This window comes from Crotalus tigris, unplaced genomic scaffold (assembly GCF_016545835.1).
Source record: "Crotalus tigris isolate CLP2741 ecotype Arizona unplaced genomic scaffold, ASM1654583v1 scf7180000017744.3724543626:3957646, whole genome shotgun sequence".
Lineage (NCBI taxonomy): Eukaryota > Metazoa > Chordata > Lepidosauria > Squamata > Viperidae > Crotalus > Crotalus tigris.
Window position 1 is genome coordinate 2,142,616 of NW_024096611.1, and position 20,446 is coordinate 2,163,061.

General features: G+C 40.6%; 1 protein-coding gene across 2 annotated transcripts; it reads left to right on the forward strand.

Annotated features, from left to right (window-relative positions):
• The first annotated feature begins 1,115 nt into the window (after positions 1–1,115).
• LOC120306702 (NADH-cytochrome b5 reductase 2-like) lies at positions 1,116–19,359 on the forward strand. Of its 2 annotated transcripts, XM_039340387.1 has the most exons (9): positions 1,119–1,752; positions 4,737–4,883; positions 6,910–6,982; positions 12,336–12,442; positions 14,218–14,347; positions 15,820–15,903; positions 16,718–16,803; positions 17,765–17,864; positions 18,800–19,359. In XM_039340387.1, the coding sequence occupies exons 1-9, from the start codon at positions 1,735–1,737 to the stop codon at positions 18,970–18,972; spliced, it is 918 nt and encodes a 305-aa protein (XP_039196321.1). In that variant the 5' UTR covers positions 1,119–1,734; the 3' UTR covers positions 18,973–19,359. The 2 variants fall into 2 exon arrangements, with proteins under 2 accessions (XP_039196322.1, XP_039196321.1); XM_039340388.1 differs by lacking the exon at positions 4,737–4,883 and having other exon boundaries at positions 1,116–1,752.
• The last annotated feature ends 1,087 nt before the right edge of the window (positions 19,360–20,446 follow it).

The window sequence follows — 20,446 nt, forward strand, 5'->3', positions numbered from 1 at the left end:
ATATATATTTTTTCCATATTGTTAACTATCTGCTGAAGGGAGGAGAAAAAGGGACAAAAATAAGGATGATTACGAGGCAAGAAATGTATGTGATTGTAATATTACTTATATAATAGATCAACAATGTCCAGACTCCTGATGAAAATTATACAGTTATATAGGCTTTTCACCATCATACTTACGAATGCTGCAAATAAATGTATGTAGAAGGATTTTTAACTGAGATGTTTGCTATATGTTTTCAAATAATGCTCTAAGTCTAAGGCAACGGGCCCCAACCTTTTTGGGTCTGCGGACCAGCAGCGGTAGTAGCAGGGAAGGGTAGAGGATGATTGCACAATCTAATCCCGCACATGCACAAATAAAGCTCAGCACACTTGCCTGCCACTTGCAGGATCCCTTTCCTCTAATGAAAGACAATGGCCTGTTGGTTTTCCAGTGATCTCCTTTCCAAATAAAGACCGAGAGTTCTTAGCATTTTTTAAGATCAGCCCAGGTGGGTGAGGTGCTCTCCAACCCTCTATCTTTTCTTTCTATTGACCCAAGATTCTAGTGCATCCCCAAGGATCCACCTATCTTTTAAAATGAGAAATAAGCTCAGTTTATTTAATTGGATTTATACCCCAACTTTCTATTCACAGTTTTACATCCAAGAATGTTGCAAGGCACAACGTATTTCCCGTAGTCATGCTTTGTCCAGCCAAAGGTCCTCTGAAAGCAGACACCTAAGGAACCCCAGAAAATCCTATAGAAAAAGGCAGCGCACCAGCTACCTCCAAGTACTTGAGTTCAGCAGCTCTTCTGTTTAAATGAAGAGAGTCTCTAAAGTAGTGATGGTAACCTTTTAGAGACTGAGTGCCCAAACTGCAACCCAAAACCCACTTATGCATGGTGGAGTGCCGGGCGGGTGTGGCCAATTGGGTGGGCGTGGCTGCAGTGGTAATGGCAGACTGGGTGGGATTAAAAAGTTCAATCAATCAATTCCAACTTTGCAAGATCTTTTTTTTTCCCATGAGAAGTTGAAATTGACTGATTGAAACTTTTTTTTTTTTTTGCACAGGCGGTGGAAGCCTAAAGCAAAAAGGTTTTATAAAACCCAGCTAAAGGACTGGGGCGACGGCACGTGTGCCCACAGAGGGCGCTCTGAATGCTGCCTCTGGCATCCGTGCCATTGGTTCGCCACCACTGCTCTAAAGCAACAAGGGGCAAGCTGAGCTTTTCTTGGTGGCCCAGAGAGTCTTCTCTGATCAATCTTGCTGAAAATATAATTTTTCATCTATTAAGAAATGGAACAGTAAAATTGGAGGGGAAGGTCTACGCTCAGCCTAATACAGTTAAATGAACTATGAACCCCATTGTCCAAGACCAAGGGAGAGGGGAAAACTAAGGGACTCCCTTTCCATCACTGTCCCGTGCCCGGTGGCCCTCGAGGCTGCCAACCGGGGCCGCCCCCCCCCCGCCACCCAATGGGCGCCTATCTCTGCTATTACCCTAGCCTTTGCAGAACAGGTACTGTACGTAGCCTGGGAAAAGCCAGAGCAGGTGTTGTAATCGCAGGCGCCGAGCCGAGCCAGCGGCGCCCTTTGTCCTCTGGATCAGGTGAAGCTGCGAGAAGCTTGAGGACGTGGGAAGGCGCGGCGAGATCTCCAGATCTAGGAAGTGGGGAAGAGAGGAACCTGCGAAGCTATTTCGGCTTTTCCGCCCTCCGTTCTTGCCTGCGGAGGAACTGCTGCCATGGAGCCGTTCAGCTGGGTAAGCGAAACCGAAGCCACCCTGGCTGGAAAGAATAGAATAGAATAAAAGAGTTGGAAGGGACCTTGGAGGTCTTCTAGTCCAACCCCACCCCGCTCAAGCAAGAAACCCTATACCAGTGTTTCTCAACCTTGACAATTTTAAGGCATGTGGACTTCAACTCCCAGAGTTGAAGTCCACATGCCTTAAAATTGTCAAGGTTGAGAAACACTGCCCTATACCATTTAAAAAAAAATAAAGGTTGTCCAAGCTCTTCTTAAAAACCTCCAGCGTTGGAGCGCGCACAACTTCTGGAGGCAAGTCCTTCCACTGATTAATTGTTCTCACTGCCCGGAAATGACAGAAGCTGCTCGGCGACTCCTCTTCCCTCCCGATTCTTCCGCTGAACGGAGCGCTCCCTTTTCTTTCACCAGATTGCCCCCCCCACCCCCCGCAGCCACAGGCAGAGCAAGGGGTAGCGGGACGAGTTGGGGAGACGGATTGTGGCGGCGCTTGGCGAAGGGACCGTAGGGAATTCGGGAATTCGTTCCCCACTGATGAACACAGTACAGTAATGCTTCTTTTGTCCAAACAAAGTCTGCACAGGAGTGACAAGAATAAATAAAAAAATAAAAAAAAATCGGCGTAATCTGCAGGTTTTCTTTTCAAATACCCGAAGAAACGCCACCGTGAAGAGCCCGTTAAGATATATGGATTTATTATGAACAGTTCCAGGAAGGCAGATTCTGCAGGATCCAATCTGGGTTGCTCGCCGGTCCCGGTGACCGACCCAGATTGGACCCTGCAACGTTATCCTGGGACATTCGCCTTACATACGTAAGGCAGATTGTGGCTGCCTTTTTGGAGACGTTTCCTTACAAATGCGGTGTCACAGCGTAGGGAGGGCTTCTCTATCTCCTCATTGGATAGACAGCCCAGTTAATATTTTAAATCTGGATTCCCACAACAAGCAGAGATTTTGAGTTCAAAGCCCAAGGGACCCTTTTTAACCAAATAAATTATATATTTCCAGGCTGGGTGGGCGGGTGAGTGGGGTCTTATGGTTACCAGCATTAACACTTCCATTTGTAATAATTCATTCCTTTATCTATCTTCTGATGATCTGAAGTAATACTGTAGATTTATTATTTTTTTTACAGCTTGGACACAAACATAAAAAAGTTGGCACAAGAAGTGGTAGTGAAAAAATACAACTCATATCTGCTCCACCTCTGAAAAGTGGTAACCTGAACTAACTTGTTTATATAGCCGTGCATGTCTGCATTAAGACAAGTTTCACATTTCTTAGGTGGAAAAGTGATAAATGGAGGTTAGAAAAATGACTTTTCATTATCCAGAGTCAGATATAGTTAATGAATTCTGCTCTTGCCTTTAATAAACCGAAAGCTTATGTTTTCCTTAGTCATAAAGTAGACTGTATGACTTTTAGACAAGTTGATCCTTGTCTGGGTCCTTGGTCTTTTTGGTAGGCACATTTAGGGTTTTGAGAGCAAGTTACCAAACTTCCGTATATCAGATGAACAAAAGTCTGGGCAGCAGCCAAACACTCCAACACTAGAAGTTTTTAAGAAGAGACTGGACAACCATTTGTCTTAAATGGTATAGAGTTTCCTGCCTGAGCAGGGGGTTGGACTAGAAGACCTCCAAGGTCCCTTCCAACTTTATTATTATTATTATTATTATTGATCATCGCACAGTCAGCCAGATGTTCAGACTGGATTTGGCATTTTTGTCTAACTATCGAGTCCTTTCCAAGGACCTGGGATAGGCAGATGTGGATGTTTGATGGTATTATAGGTATTGTCACAGGATGGAAGCAGTTCCTAGGAAGGCCGCCTTTTGCAATTGACTGATGGCGAATTTGTCAATGCCAGTGGTGTCCAAGTGGTGCTCCAGTTGTTTTGGGATTGCACCCAAGGCGCCTATTACTATTGGTACTACCCTTGCTTGCCTTTGCCACAGTCTTTCTATTTCTATTTGTAGGTCTTTGTATTTTGTTATTTTCTCCAGTTCTTTCTCGTCTATTCTGCTGTCTCCAGGCACTGCCATGTCCACTATCCAGACTTTTTTGTCTTTCTTATCAACAATTGTTAAGTCCGGGTGTTATGTTGCAGGTGCTTGTCTGTTTGAATTCTGAAGTCCCAGAGCAGTTTAATTTTATCATTTTCTATGACTTTCTTTCTATGTATTATTATTTTCATCATCATTACTACTACTACTACTACTACTACTACTACTACTACTACTACTATTATTATTATTATTATTATTTCATTTTCTAAGAATGATTCTGGGTGCACTCAGGCATCATGGAAATTCAGGTAGTCTTCAACTTACAACAGTTCATTTAGTAACCGTTCAAAGTTACAACGGTGCTGAAAAAAGTGACTTATGACTGTTTCCACACGACCATTGCAGCATCCCCATGGTCACGTGATCAAAATTCAGATGTTTGGCAACTGCTTCTTCTAATGACGGTTGCAATGTCCTGGGGTCATGTGATCAGCTTTTGCAACGTTCTGACAAGCGAAGCCAATGGGGAAGACAGATTCACTTAACAACCATGTTACTAATTGAACAACTGCAGTGATTCACTGGCAAGAAAAGTCATAAAATGGGATAAAACTCACTTGAATGTTTCACTTAGCAGCATAAATTTTGGGCTCAATTGTGGTCGTAGCTTGAGGACAACCTATACTGCTTATTGTTGAAACTGGTGCCTTGCTTTACAGCACGATAGCTTCCCATTTATTTTTCTAAAAAATAAACCAGTCTTAGTTTAAAGAGTTAAATGGGGTTAGGGAATTCTGCAAGTGCTAAGTTCTGGATTGTAACATTGTCTCTGGATGCCACATGCAGGATCCCTGTTTGTTCAATAGATTTAAAGTGGATCAATTTGATGATAAGCTGATTGAGAAGAAGTCCAGTTTTGCACTGGAGTTTTCATTCTTTTTGCATACCTGTGCTCTTTTTTCATCTTTTAGGATATTTCTGTTTTGATTGCCGTGGCTGCAATTGTACCATCTATGCTATTTTTGCTTTATAAAATAATTGGATTTCAGAGGAAGAAAGATCCAGTGACCTTGCAGGATCCAAATATCAAATATCCATTGTCTTTGATGGAGAAAGTGGTGAGCTGTCAGTTCTTTTTTTTTTTCCCCTGAATGTATGAAAATGCCACATAAAACTCTTGACAGCCATGTGCCAAGTTGGATGTCTATATTTTAAATGAGAGATTTCAGGGGTTGGACTTGAGCCTTTGGCACAGAAAGCATGTGCGCTGACAAAAAATTGTGTCTGTTCAGAAGCATTAAAGTTTGAGCATGTGATATTGGCTTACATTTATTTTCTCATGTTTGGAAGGCCATCAATGTGCCAAGTTATTTGGAAATTTTGCCCTTGGGATATTGCATAATGTTCAGTAACAGCAGCTCTGATATACTGGAGCAGCAACAGAGGAGCTACCGCTTAAAATTTTAATATGTGGTCCAGTGTGTACAAGATTTTCCCAACCCACAACTGGGTACGTAGTATATTCAGTCCTGTGGGGTTGTGCAATGATCTAATAGAGGCATAAAAAGAAAGAAAAAGAAATATTCCAAGGAATTAAATCTTAAATGATTACGGGGGCCACATTGCATAAAGTATGCTACCTGGTGGGCCGCATTCATGTACATAGAAATATTAAAAACTGAACTGAAACTGAATATTTTTTATGAAATATAAAATAGGTAACATTATTCAGTGTACTCAACATCATATTCCTGGTGTGGCAGCCAGCCACGTTTCTCATTGACTGGCAACTGTATTATCCAAACTGGGACACTTTGAGAGAGATAGGGGGACATTAAAAAATAATAAACACATATGAAAATTACATAAATCTTGTGAATGTTCTTAATTTTCCTGTGTTTCCCACTGACCTCACTGTCTATCTCTACAGCACCTCGGGCAATTCCATTGATAGGCAAACTAGCTGATTCAAGGGAAGTAGAATGAGAAGATACACAAGCCCAGGGGTAGCAAACTTGGTTCTTTTATGACTTGTGGATTTCAATTCCCAGAATTCCTGAGCCAGGAATTCTGGGAGCTGAAGTCCACGAGTCATAAAAGAGCCAAGGTTGCCTACCCCTGACCTAATCTATAACCTTGGATGGCTAGCTGAAGACTTCACTGATCATATTATAAATTGAGCAGGTGTCCCATGATGGATATTGGTAATTATAGCATGATTTATAACATGGCAGCATAGCTGGCTCGGGAATTCTGGGAGTTGAAGTCCACCAGTCATAAAAGAGCCAAGGTTGCCTATCCCTGCACAAGCCAATGTGTTGAGGGAAAAGCAAAGGCAGTGCCAGGCACCCTTTCTCCATATTATCTCCTTTATGAGGCCTCAGACAGCTGCTGTCTTCTTCCCTGCTGCACAGTTTGTGAGGCTCAGACTTCACCTTTAACCCCCACAGTGCCTGCTTATACGGCATCAGTTTTTCTCTCACAAGGTTGCAGTGTTGGCTTCCTTTGTGGGGGAGGAGTAAAGTGCTATTCACTAAGGGAGGGAATCCAGCAATGCCAAGAAAAAGACATGGGAAAAGGGTGCCTGGAGCTTGAAAATCTGGGATAAATGATAAACCAGGAGGCACGGTCACCCTATTGAGATGCTGGCTGCCAGGCATGGCCAGATGCACACAGTGGGGATGGGAGGAGAAGCTGAGCCAGTAGTGCCTCATGGGTGAGGCTGCCATAGGCCGTACCCAAAAAACTCTCAATGGGCCAGATATGGCCACAAGCTGGATGCTTGAGATCTCCGAATAAACCAATGCCCAAAGATCTTGTATGTTCTCTGCCTTGTTATGGGTAGGTCACTATGGTATCCTCAGTTCCCCCTTATCAGTGCTTTTTTTCTAAAAAAAAAAAAAAGGTGCCGGAACTAACACACGTCATACAACCTGCCTTGCCTACCCTATAAGGTTCCATCCAAAAAAGGTGCCGGAACTCCGTTCTGGGTATTCTAGGAAAAAAAAAGCCCTGCCCCTTATTTTTTTCCTCAGTTGTATATTTTAGCACATGGAAAGTGAGGCTTGTCACGATGAAAAGGTCTTAAATTATTTTTGTGATGCTTTATTGCTCAATGTTTTTCCACCTGATTTCTTTTTCCAGGATATCAGCCATGACACCAGGAGATTTCGATTTGCACTTCCATCCCCAGAACACATATTGGGCTTGCCTGTAGGTAAGCATAGCCTTATTCTTCCTGGTGCAGAGTCCTTTCATTGGTGCCTACTCACCAACATCTTCTTTGAAAAGCCCTTCTTTGAAACTTGTTTGATACTGAAGCTGTTTTTTTTTTAGCGCTGCACAAAATCTTTTGTTAATTATCTCCTTGAAATCATAAGTGATTTTAATGTTGAGATGTCGAATAAATACTATAGTTTGCAAGGACTCTCAGAGATAACAGTCTGTTTTCAACAGCATTGGGTCAGCATTATAGGTGAATAATGTTCACTTGATCCAAAGGACTGAAAATTAATTCACAGTCTGTATCAAAATGAGTAGCAAAGTTACTTCCAAGTAAGTAGTTATGCTTACTAAGTTACACTTACTATTTCATTCAACGACTCTCTTAAATGGATGGTGATGGGTTAAGTTATACTTAGGCTGGAACTTGGTCACATTGTAGGGGAAGCAGTCAAAATGCAGTCATGGGCAAACTTTCCTGGATAAATCCAATGGACAAGAGTTGGCTTTATTTTTAACTAATTGTGTTGCAGAATAGGTTATCTATCAGTTCTGGGAAATGTGGGTGGAAACTATCCAGTTGTGAAGCATCCAGCTGTGTGCACATGTTCTTTTCTTTTCTTATGGCGCTGCCACCCACCTTCTTTGAGGGACGTACTTTGCCCTGTCTTTCTTACAGGAAAATATATGGTGCCCAGATATCTATCCGTTCCCTGATAGATGATTTGCTTAACTAGAGTTTCACACAGACTGACTTGCCTTATTATTAAAGTTCTTTTATTGCAGGTGTTTATATACTGTCCTTTAATACCGTATATTCCGGCGTATAAGACGACTTTCTAAACACTTAAAATCTTCGCAAAAGTGGGGGGTCGTCTTATACGCCGGAAAAATATTACTCAGCAAGTTTTCTCTTCCCCCCCCCCTCTCTCTCACTCAAAAAGAGTCCTAGGGTTATTATTAAAACCAGACGATCAACTAAAGATATCTCTGAGAGTACGATAGGCATTATCTGGCTGTTGTGACGGTAAGATTTCCTGGAGGTTTAATCCCCATTCTATAATGCTACATTGCAAACCGTCTCCTCTCTTCTTCCCTCCCTTTTGCATCCCAATTCCTTGCCCACCCCTCCAGAACTGCGGATTGGTAGTGGCCATCCCCTGATTAATTCATTCAAAGGAAGTAGAAAGGGATGGCCCATGTAATGGGGAAGGGGGGAAAAGAATTGTAGGGTGGTTTTTTTATATAATGAAAACAAACCTAAGCATCTGCGTCCATTCGAGGCACTTTTCAGTGCTTCTTCATGCAAGCTTTTCAGCGTTTACCTCTCACTGCCGGTGAGAGTAGCTTGGGGGAGGCGGAGCTTATGGGTCTGGAAGGGGAGGGATGTCAGCTAAATTCCTCTCGGATTTATGAAGCAGGAATGGAGTGGGGACAGAAAACAGCTACACAATCCTTTCGCCTGTCGACTTCCACCGAGCTTATGCAAGCAGTTCCCCCCCTCCCCCCGCCTAAATAAACTTGCATGGTGCCTTTGTGGTGTTATTTATGACAGATCCTGGCTGGTCAATCTGGCTCCCATCTATAAGTACTGTAGTGCACTGAGTTTTAATAACAAATTAAAAGGAAAGCATTTACTCCCCCCCATTACCTGAAAAGGGGGCAACTTATCACATTTGTGGAAATGCAAGTTTTCAAAGGGCAAATGTCTTTCTTACTTGGTTTATTAACTTCTTCCTTTCCTTCTTCCCTAAACATTCTGGCTGTCTCCAATTTCATTCTTGGTAGTGTTGCTTTAAAAAACTGCTGAGAAGTCCTTTTGCAGGCAGGGCAATTTTCATCAAGGTGTGTGTGCGAGTGACAAGGCAGAGCCTTTGAAAAACAGGCAGGCTTTCTGCTCACTCAGCTTGGAGAGGCTGTGGAGTATTCGCAGGGTGGAAGACTGAGAGGAGGAGATCCCTGTGTGCAGCCTGTTTGCTCCAAGCCAAAGCTTGCTACTGGGGGGAGGGCACTGGAAGGGACCCAGGGAGTCACACGCATGCCTACATGTGCACGCACACACCCTGAGCTACTCATTTGGACTTACAGGTGGCCAATGAGAACTCAGAAACTGTGCTCCCTTTCCCCCTCCCTCATGGAATTAGCTTGTCCATTTTTTCCCTAGGGCCTATACAGGAGTAGGCAATCTTGGCTCTTTTATGACTCATGGACTTCAACTCCCAGAATTCCTGAGCCAGCATAGCTGGCTCAGGAATTCTGGAAGTTGAAGTCCATGAGTCATAAAAGAGCCAAGGTTGCCTACCCCTGGCCTATAAGATGACAGGAAGGGTTGGGCAGGCAGGGAGAGCTGATCCACCCAATCCAAGCAGGCTTTGTATACAACAACCAGCTAAGGTTCATCGCTTGCTGTGATTGGCTGGTTGTTGTATACTGGGTACATACAGTACAGCACCAGTATCTGTACCAGTTCATACAGTACAGCACCAATACATACAGTACAGTATACAAATGTCCAATAGTCAAGACCCTATCATGGCTCCACCAGCCAGAAGAAGGAAATATGAAGCCAGTTTCAAACTTAAAGTTGTAAACTTTGCCATGGAACATAATAACTGCGCTGCTGCAAGACAATATGGAGTAACAGAAAAGATGGTTCGGGACTGGAAGGCAAATGAAAAAGCATTAAAGAGTATGCCAAGGGGTAAGTGTGCATTAAGAAGAGGCACCCCACATTGGCCAGAACTTGAAAAACATGTAGCAGACATGGTGAATGAGCATCGCCAAAACGGTTATGTAGTGACACGAAATAAAATACGTTTGTTTGCACTTCAGTGGGCCAAATCTAACCCAGATCACAGCAACAGATTTAAGGCCACTGCATCCGGGTGTACTAGATTCTTGGAAAGGCATAATATGGTACTGAGGCAAAAGACGAAAATTGCACAAAAATTACCTGCAGATCTTGATAGCAAAGTAATTAGTTTCCATCAATACATACTACAACAGCGCATTAAACATGGCTATGCATTAAGTAGTATTGGAAATATGGATGAAACTCCAATGAATTTTGATATGGTTGGAAATAAAACTGTCCATCAGAAAGGTGAAAAAACAATTTTAATTAAAACAACAGGACATGAGACGTCCAGTTTTACAGTGGTACTAGCATGCACAGCTGATGGTGCCAAACTGAGACCAATGATTATTTTTAAAAGAAAAACAATGCCAAAACTCAAGTTCCCTGTTGGTTGTTTTGTACATGTGAATGAAAAAGGCTGGATGGATGAAGAAGGGGTAAAGCTATGGCTTGATAATGTATGGAGCAGGCGACCAGGTGGACTTATTCAAAAACGTAGTCTACTGGTGTGGGATATGTTCAGGGCTCATTTAACTCCCAGCACCAAGCAAAAGCTTGCAAGACTAAACACAGATGTGGCAGTTATTCCTGCAGGATTAACATCGTTAGTACAGCCACTGGATGTATGCCTAAACAAGCCATTTAAAGATCGCATTCGAGAACAGTGGAATGAATGGATGGTTAGTGGCGAAAAGTCATTCACAAAAGGAGGAAACATGCGTGCTCAACAATTGGATGTTTTGTGCAAGTTTGTCATAAAAGCCTGGAATGATATTGATGCAGAAACAATAATCAAGTCTTTCAAGAAGTGTGGCATATCAAATTCATGAGATGGTATGGAGGACGACTACTTGTGGCAAGATGAAGAGGAAGCCGAAGCTGAGACCACACCATCTGATACGGAATTCGATCCATACGATGACTGCCTTGCAAATGTATCACAAGATGTCATTGATATTTTTATGATATCAGATGATGAACAGGATGATTTTAAAGGCTTTTAAAGGGAAAGTATCATGCCAGCAAAACATATAAAAATAGCTTGCAGTTATGATGGGCGTTGCTGACTCGCCAGGGACTTGCCCGGCACTTGCTCTCTCTATTGTTTGTTATCTTCCTCCTATCATCATCAGTTCCAGTTGGGTTGACAGCTTAGAAAACAAATAGCATGGCAGCTCCCATGGGTTTATTGTCTTATCCTTCCTTTCAGCTTTAGAGTGAATTAGGAAAAGTTTAATCACTTGCACTGTTTTATGTTTACATGTTTGATGACAAACAGCCTTATGTTTATAAGTGACAGTTTTCCTGCTAAGTACCTTTATGCCATAAGCATTTGAATTAAAATTACCATATTGAAATCAAATCTGATGTTTTTTAATTTTTATTTGGTGTGCGTTGAAAGAGGGGTAGTCTTATACGGCGAGTATAGCCCAAACTCTATATTTTAACTGGAAAAGTTGGGGGTCGTCTTATACGCCCAGTCGTCTTATACGCCGGAATATACGGTATATCATAATGGAGATTGCAAAATAAAATGAGAAAGTAAAACACAGATGCCACAGAAGTGAAACTACAACCGAAAGGTGGCATATACAGTATTTAAAACTCATCTTTCATTGAACACCGGGGAGAATAAAAGATTTCAGTTTTAAATAGTGGTCAGTCATAGTTTTTCCAAGCCAGGTGTGACCCATGGATGGTGAAGGCATAGATGACAAGGACTTGTTCATGCTTGTTTCTTTGGCTGTGTCTGGCTTCAAGGATAAAAACTGGACTATTAAACCAGAAACAAGTTAGGAAACCAGGCAGATATTTTAGCATAAAAGATAGGTCTCCAATGAGGTAGAATTCTAGCACTGTATTGTGAGCTCTTAACTTTTGGAAAAGGCAGAAACTACTCAAAATAGGTTGGAATTTAACTGTTGATTACAGCTGCATCTGTATTTTATTTCAACAGGTATGCTGTCTGATGCAATCCCTTTAATATAGTCATTAACCTCTTTAAGATGTATCTGCCAAACTAATGCCGTAAGAGAGGCAGTCAAGTTACGCAAAGAAAAGAGTTAATCCCCTGTCATGAACATTAAAGTTCAGGCTGCCGTAGTTAACTAACACATGTTCATAACTGCAGTCATGCAGTTAATGTCATGATTTGTTTGGTGGTCTTCTATTTTTTTACAAGCTTGAATGGTGACACTCCACACCTCTGCAGGATCTACAGTTCAGGGGGATTTGTAGATTTCCAGATATTATTTTCTTATCAGCTAGTTGGAACTTACTTCTCCCGCCCCCACCCAGCATTTTTATGTTTATCTTTACAACTGTAGGAGGTTCTTCTTCTTTCTTAACTAAGTATATAAGAATTGACATTTTTCTCTGGGGATGAGAAGAATTGAACTCCCAACCAATTTTGCAGATGCTATCCAGTTTGGAAAAGGATCCCAAATCATTTGCTTTCTTCTTTAATGGAACTATAACTATTTTTCTCTAGGCCAACATGTATACCTCTCTGCTAAAGTCAGTGGTAACCTTGTGATTCGGGCTTATACTCCAGTTTCTAGTGATGAAGTGAAAGGATATGTTGATTTAGTAATAAAGGTAGGTTTAAACTGTTTTGACCAGGTAAATTAGTCTGTTTTTGTTGCTATGTTTCTCAAATAAATTGTTCCCTAATCCTCTAGTTACATAAGTCAAATTAGAATAGAATAGAGCTGGAAGGGACCTTGGAGGTCTTCTAGTCTAGCCCCCTGCTCAAGCAGGAGAGCCTATACCATCTCAGACAAGTGGCTGTCCAGTCTCTTCTTAAAAACCTCCAGTGATGGAGCGCCCACAATTTCTGAAGGCAAGCTGTTCCACTGGTTAATTGTCCTCACTGTCAGGAACTTTCTCCTTAATTCCAGGTTGCTGCTTTTTTTGGTCAGTTTCCAACCATTGTTTCTTGTCCTGCCCTCTAGTGCTTTGGAGAAATTTTGACCCTCACTTCTTCTTTGCAGATGTTAAAAACAGACAACACATCACATTTGATATCTAGAAATTATCTTTGAATGTATGGTTGGAATACTGTGCACAATTATTTTAGGGATAAAGCACTGAGACCGACAAGAAGAATGAGTAAATGATGAAAAATCTCTATAGCTTATTTAATTTTGTTACTTTTCTCAGCGAAACCAATGTACCTACTTACTATAGGTGCTTCTAAAACATCTGAGGAGTCCTGATTTGAATTTCTTGTTCATAATAAAAGTAAAAGGTCTTAATGGATGTTGACAGACCAGAGTATCAAAAGACAGAATGTGATATACATTGAATATTTTTAAAACATTTTATGTCTAATTTGAGATAAAGACCCAGAGTGAATAGTTCTTCTTGACCCCACTATGTGTGGTTCTGCCTGTATGTATAATGAAGAAATAATATCATCCAGAACTTAGTAAGCAACGTATTCAAAATTACTCTGAAGTGATCTTGATCATGATTTTGGGGTTATTCATTTATATTTACCATGTTAACGTTGCTTCCTTGAGGCACGCATTCTCTAAGACCTCACAAAACAAATCTAACATTAAAACCCGCTACAGAATAAAACAGTTATACTTAAAACAGGTTATAAATAAAGAAGCTCAGCCGAGAGTACATGTTCTTCAAAAGGTTAATTAAAAAGTTCTTCCCCCATTGTGAGAAGATCATTAATGTCTGGGGAAACTGTTCTATAACTGAAAAGGCCTTCTTATTAGAGCTTTCCCTACCTTGCTATATGAAGAGAGGCTATTATAGAGAAGGATTTCTAAAGATCCAGCTTCTATTTAAGATGGTATTTTAGGCAACTTGCTCCCAAACAATTTTGGGGTCTAAAACTAGTACATAAATAGGGCCATTAAATACCTGGTAAAATAATAATTGAGGGTGAAGGTTTGTTCTCCAAGCTTGTGGGTTGGTTTCCAAACATTTCATTATCGGGATAGGTAACATCTTCATCAGAGTTTAGGGGATATAATTAAATACTTCATAATTGGCCAAAAGTAACAGTCTAGGTCAGGGATAGGCAACCTTGGCTCTTTTATGACTCGTGGACTTCAACTCCCATGGCTGGCTCAGGAATTCTGGGAGTTGAAGTCCACAAGTCATAAAAGAGCCAAGGTTGCCTATCCCTGGTCTAGGTTAATACTCTTGTAACTTTATTGAGGATAAAATTATTTGCCCCTAGCATTGCAGTGGATTTGTTTTATAGAGCGTAAACAGGAGAAATGTGGCTTTTCCTGGCTTCTAATTCATGATTTATGTAACAGTACAAATTAGAATTATCTTTTCCAATGCAGACCACTGTCATCTAAATGTAAAACAGTGCAGTTATTGCATGTGTGTATTCTTTCTAGGTTTACCGCAAAAATGTTCATCCCAAATTTCCTGAAGGTGGAAAGATGTCCCAGTACTTAGACATCATGAAAATTGGTGACACCATGGATTTCAGAGGGCCTAATGGGCTTCTGGTTTATAAAGGATCAGGTACCATTTCATTGTCAAGTCCTAAGAAATTTATAATTACGAATAAGTTTGATCAACTGCTTTTGAAGAAATAAAAGCGGTAGGCAGATGAGAGATATTTATTTTTTTATTTTATTTATCAAGTTTTGAAACTATCCATCTCTCTACAGAGAGTCTCTGGGCGGATAATATAGCATGTCACAAGTTAAACAAACCTTAGATCTTTTGCCTGTGCAATCAATTTTAAGTTGTTTTTTATGTGCTTCATAGCCATTTGACCTACAATAATTTGGAATGCATCTGTGATATTTTACAGATAGCATCTCCAACTTTAGCATACTTTTTCCCACTCCTGCTGTTAATGAATATCACATTATTCATGTGGTTGAATGTAATTCATTGAATATGGCAGGGACCCCCAATCTGTGGGCTGTGGTCCACTAGCAGGCCGGGCCTATTGGCTTCCAGGCCGCGTGAGTGGCTGGCCAGTGATTGTGTCTGCACGTGCATGCACAGCCCCACTTGCAGGAGCATTGCAAGCATCGCAGGTGTTCGCAGCCCCACTTGTGCAAACATCACCACGAGTGTCACAGGCATTCACTGGTTCACTTGTGCGAGTGTTGTCACGGGCATTCACAACCCCACTTGTGCAAGCAATGGATGTTCTTGTGAGCATGCATGCACACATGCATTTATCTCCCCCCCCCAGAAAACCATCCCTTCTTTCCCTCCTCCCTCCCTTCGGGTTGCCAACCCCGAAAGTTTGGGTAAGTCTGGAATATGGTATTCAACAAATACCACATTATTCTGTTTATTTCTTTGTATCTTATCTGTTGTTTTTACAAATAACTCAAGGTGGCAAACATATCCAGCACATCTTCCTCCTCCTATTTTTTTTCACAATAACGACTGGCTTTTGTGGGTAAGGGTGGACTTGAACTCATGATCTCCTGCTTTCTAGCCTGGTGCCTTAACTACTAGACTAAATATAATTTGGTAATAACTCTAGTCAAACTATCAGATCTGAGCTGAATGTAACCAACCATTAGATGGTAGCAAATATTTACAGAATACTAGCAAATACTTACCAAATATTATAATTCTGTTATAATGGTAGCAAATACTTACAGAACATCTGTGCCACCATCTAAAGGTGGTTTATATTGCAGCAGATCTAGTTGCATGGTTCCAAAGGTCACAAGAAAACTCTCAGGAGCTGTAAACTGCTCTGGAGACTCAGATTGTACACTTGTGGATTAATATTTAGCTTTGTATGAGCTCAGGCAATTATGGCTTATTCAGCAAGCTAGTTTCAAATATATACCTAGCTTAACTCTGCTTATGAGAGGGAAGGCCTTTAGCACTATACAGGTTTTCACTCTTAGAAATCGATATAATATTGCAGATTTAATATGTAGTAATGTATATAGCTGTGATTCAGAGCTTTGCACTGGTTCAATTTTGTTGGAATTGACGCTTGTAATTTTACACAGGTAAATTTGCTATCAAATTGGATAAAAAGTCTGAAGCAAAGATGAAGTTTGTTAAGCACCTTGGGATGATTGCTGGGGGAACAGGTAGGTATTCCTTGTTTTGGGAATAGGGAGGCTTGAATAAATTTAAAAAAGCCATATACTTCCTGATTATGATGTATGCTCTAAAAGGAATTTTGTCAAATTAATATTTATTATTGTCCCCTCTATTGCAAAAGAGTAAGCACAGAAGACCTGACCAAGGCTTAGCATGGGACAGAAGATATGTCATATCAGATGCACAACTTAATTTACTTCTAAAAATGTTTGAATATTTACCCTTGTCTGGATAATTACTTAATAAGCTAACTCTGAACTATGTTTGAAGAGCTGATTATGACATAAAGTCCTAGTCAGTTTGACACTTTGGCTTTTGAAAAGCCACATTTTTATTATGAGCCTAGGCATTCTTTGAGATCTTTTAAGATTTCTTTTCTACTGATCCTCTTTCATAGTTAAATATAATTTAATATTCTGTCATTAGCCATGTGCCTCAGAAGCTGAATGTAAAATTAAATAGTGTGAGACTAGAGTCATTTAATATGAAAGGAGGAGAAAAAAGATATCCTCTTAGACAAAGTATTAAATAATATTCTTGAATCTTGGGAATGACTGTTTTATCTATCATTTCTCTCTCTCTCTCTTTTCTTATTTTGGAAATTTTGGAGAATTATATTACCTTCACTGAGTATTAAAAAAGCACACATTTGTTCTATTTTGTATGCCTTTCATGCTCACACAAATGCCCATCTAGTTTTATAGTTGACAAGGATAGGAATAATAACTAAACGTTATGGCTCTGCTTTTGGGCTATGGAAAAAATATTACTTCATTCTGAACCTCAGCTTTGATTTAATAGGAATTACTCCAATGCTTCAGCTGATCCGCCATATCACAAAGGACCCTACCGATAAAACAAAATGTTATCTCCTTTTTGCTAATCGGGTTGGTTGACTTACATTTTGCTTGCCTTTCCTTTTTGTGAAATCACTGTAAAAGCAACTAAGCCACCAGCGGTTGCTTGGACATCCACACCATCCTCTTGACTACATATCAAAAAGTTTGTTCATTGTTCTTCCTTTGGTGAAATTTTTTTTCTGGTTCCCATGGAAAGCTGGATGCTATTGATTTCAAACAGAGGTGGGAGGGAGAATGGTGAGGTAGCCAGGAAGAATTATAGTTTGAGTAGCCTCCTCATCTTCTTATATACCTCCTGTGTAAGACTGATATATGTCCAGTCAGGTGCTGACAGATTAATTCTGCATGCCCCATGGGTTCATTGGAAAGGGATTATACTTAGCACATTATTATCATTAAGCCCAATGATAAATTGCATGTTTAATTAATAGAAGAGCCGAGGTGGCGCAGCAGTTAGAGTGCAGTACTGCAGGCCACTTTAGCTGACTGTGTTCAGCAGGTCAGCGGTTCAAATCTCACCGGCTCAAGGTTGACTCAGCCTTCCATCCTTCCGAGGTAGGTAAAATGAGGACCCAGATTGTTGGGGGCAATGTAAATATATATATACATTGCTTACTGGTGTACACCGCTTAGAGAGTGCTTGCACTTAAAGCGGTATATAAGTCTCATAAATAAATAAATAAATAAATAATAGAACCAGCATGTGCCAGATGTACAGGAAATCCCTGGAAATCAGTTTTCTGATTCCACAGAATTGCTAACATCTAATTCTAACCACATTACCCACAATGTAAGCCACTCGACTTGAGAGTAACTCACTTCTAGGAAGGTTGAATAGACTGCCTTCCACAGCAAAGAGAATTGATGAATACAGGGAAGCCGCAAAACAATGTATAAAATAAGAATCCTAGATCAAAAGGTAAACTAATACTAACAATGTCAACCTGCATGCTCAACTCTGAATGGCTACTTGACTTTTGATTGGCAGACGGAACAGGATATATTACTGAAACCAGAGCTTGAAGATGTAGCTGCAAACCACTCAGACCAATTTAAATTGTGGTATACTTTGGACAGACCACCTCATGGTAAGCTGATGTTGCTCAAAGGCTAAGTGAACTCTTCTGAATAGAACCATTTAAGATAATGCCTTTATCTCTATTGCAATCATATGGGACATTTGCCTTGATATGATGCACCACTTTTACTAAAGTAGAGTTTGAATTTTTCACACATTGCCTTTCCAGACTGAAATTATTACCATTATTCCAAGGATCTTTCCACTGTGATTTGAGCAGTACAATATCAGATATTAAGTCTCTATAGAAAATTACTTGAGAAGTATATGGTTACTGTGCTGTGTTTCTAAGTAATGGATTACCTGTCACAGTTAGCGACACATGTTTTTTAACACGGGAAGGTGAAGAGTAGCATGAAAATTCACAATGCAGTCTTGCCACCTGTAGTAATAACAGTAATTAAGCAATTAGGTTTGTGCAAGTCAATAACAAATTTATTCGATTTTTACCCCACCTTCATTACTTTATAAGTAACTCAGGGTGATGAATATACATAATAGTCCTTCCTCCTCCTATTTTTCCCACAAAAACCACAAGCCTGTGAGGCAGGTTGGGCTGAGAGAGTGATTGGCCCAAAGTCACCCAGCTGGCTTTTATGCCTAAGAACTAGAACTTGAAATCTCCTGGTTTCTAGCCTGGAGTTTGGTAAACTGATCTTAGTTAAGGTTATGATTCTATCTTTGAAGCAGAGGCGTACAATCTTGGCCATGTGTGTTTGCAGGATATCTCCAAAAGTTGCTGTCAAAGTTATCAATATGGTTTGAGGAAATTATTAAATATAAAGAGAATGATTGTGTTATTATGAGATATAACATTCAAATTTAATGAAGTCAAGTTTAGTTAGATTTCTTTGAAATGCAGGAGCCATGAGAACACCATGAGTGCGTGCAATACTGTCTTCTGCTAGACGTTGCCATGAAGCTTCTCTTTTCTTTTTGTTGCAGGATGGAAGTATAGCACTGGCTTCGTTACTGCAAACATGATAAAGGACCATCTTCCTCCCCCCTCTGGGGACACTTTGATTCTGATGTGTGGACCTCCACCCATGATTCAATTTGCCTGTCAGCCCAATCTTGAGTTTCTGGGATATGCAAAAGAGAGCACATTTGCTTACTGAACTTGAAAGTAATTCATTTAGCAGATGTCATAGCTACTATGGTTATGCAAAACATTTGAAGGTGCACATTACAGAGTGGGTTGATGTAAGCAAAATGTTCCTTGAAGCATTAAAACAACCATGACCTGTAGGAGTGTCCCTACAACTACCTTGAAGAATTTCCCCAAATGTGTAATTATGCAACTACTTTGGTTGGCCGGCAATCCCAGAGAAAGTGTTGTTTGTGCACGAATACTGTAATGGAATGCACACCTGGAAGAGCAGTGGGTTGGTGGAAGGGACTTGTGGCAACACAGAGCTTTTCCAGAGACAGGCTCAGAGTAAGAGGCTGCATAGTTCCAAGCTCTGTGTGTGTGTGTGTGTGGGGGAAGAAGTTCAGGGTAGCCACAGTCTAGAACAGGGGTAGGCAACCTTGGCTCTTTTATGACTCATGGACTTCAACTCCCAGAATTCCCGAGTCAGCTATGCATAGTGACTCGGGAATTCTGGGAGTTGAAGTCCATGAGTCATAAAAGAACTGAGGTTGCCTACCCCTGTTCTAGACTGTGGCTACCCTGAACTTCTTCCCCCCCCCCACACACACAGAGCTTGGAACTATGCAGCCTCTTACTCTGAGCCTGTCTCTAGAATCTTTCAGTATGTATCTAGTCAATTAGGTTACAGTTTTAGTCTGGCCAGATTCTGTCTATTAACTGTAAGCAAATGAAGCAATGAACTCAATTGCATGTTGCGGTATCGTTTCTAGGCCTGGGCCTGACAAACACACATGCCACAGGACCTGTGCTATCTCATACTTTCTAATGCCTTGCCTAGCCTTAATAAAGTTTTATAAAGCTTTTTTTTTGTTTCACGTGAATGAAATGTCGATACATTTTGTGGACTTTGAATTTCCATATGATTTTATGTCAGTTTTTATTAGTGTACAAAGCATGAACCGCTTTTGAAAAAAAGTTGGTTAGGAATTAATTGCAATGGATAGTGGTATGGAGCCCATGGCTTCTTGTAAGATCTGTAGTCCATTTTTTTTTTTTTTGCAGTTGTTGAATCTTCTTCTGGCCACAGTTGCTGAAGCTGACTTTCAGTTTTTCACCAAGGTAAAAACTATGACATGCAGTTTTTAAAACGTACAATTAAAAAGATTTAATTCAAGTATGGCCAAAAGAAATCCAACTGGGGTTTTGCTGGGCTTAAATAGCTAATTTATATTCAGATTGGCCTCCCCAAATATTGATTCCAGATGAACCAGATGAAACCATTAGCACACCAAGATATCCCTAGAGAGAAAGCACGCTCCTCACCTTCCTTAGTCTGACACAATCCTATTGACGAAGTTCTTTATTGGGCAGTCTCTGACTGAAGAGAAGCAGGGATGCATTTAGCTTGATGTTTCTTGTAGAAAAGATGCTGGTCATGTAAAAAGAGCCATCTAATTACCATCTGCTATGTTGGCAGGACCAAAATGTTTGTCTTCTGA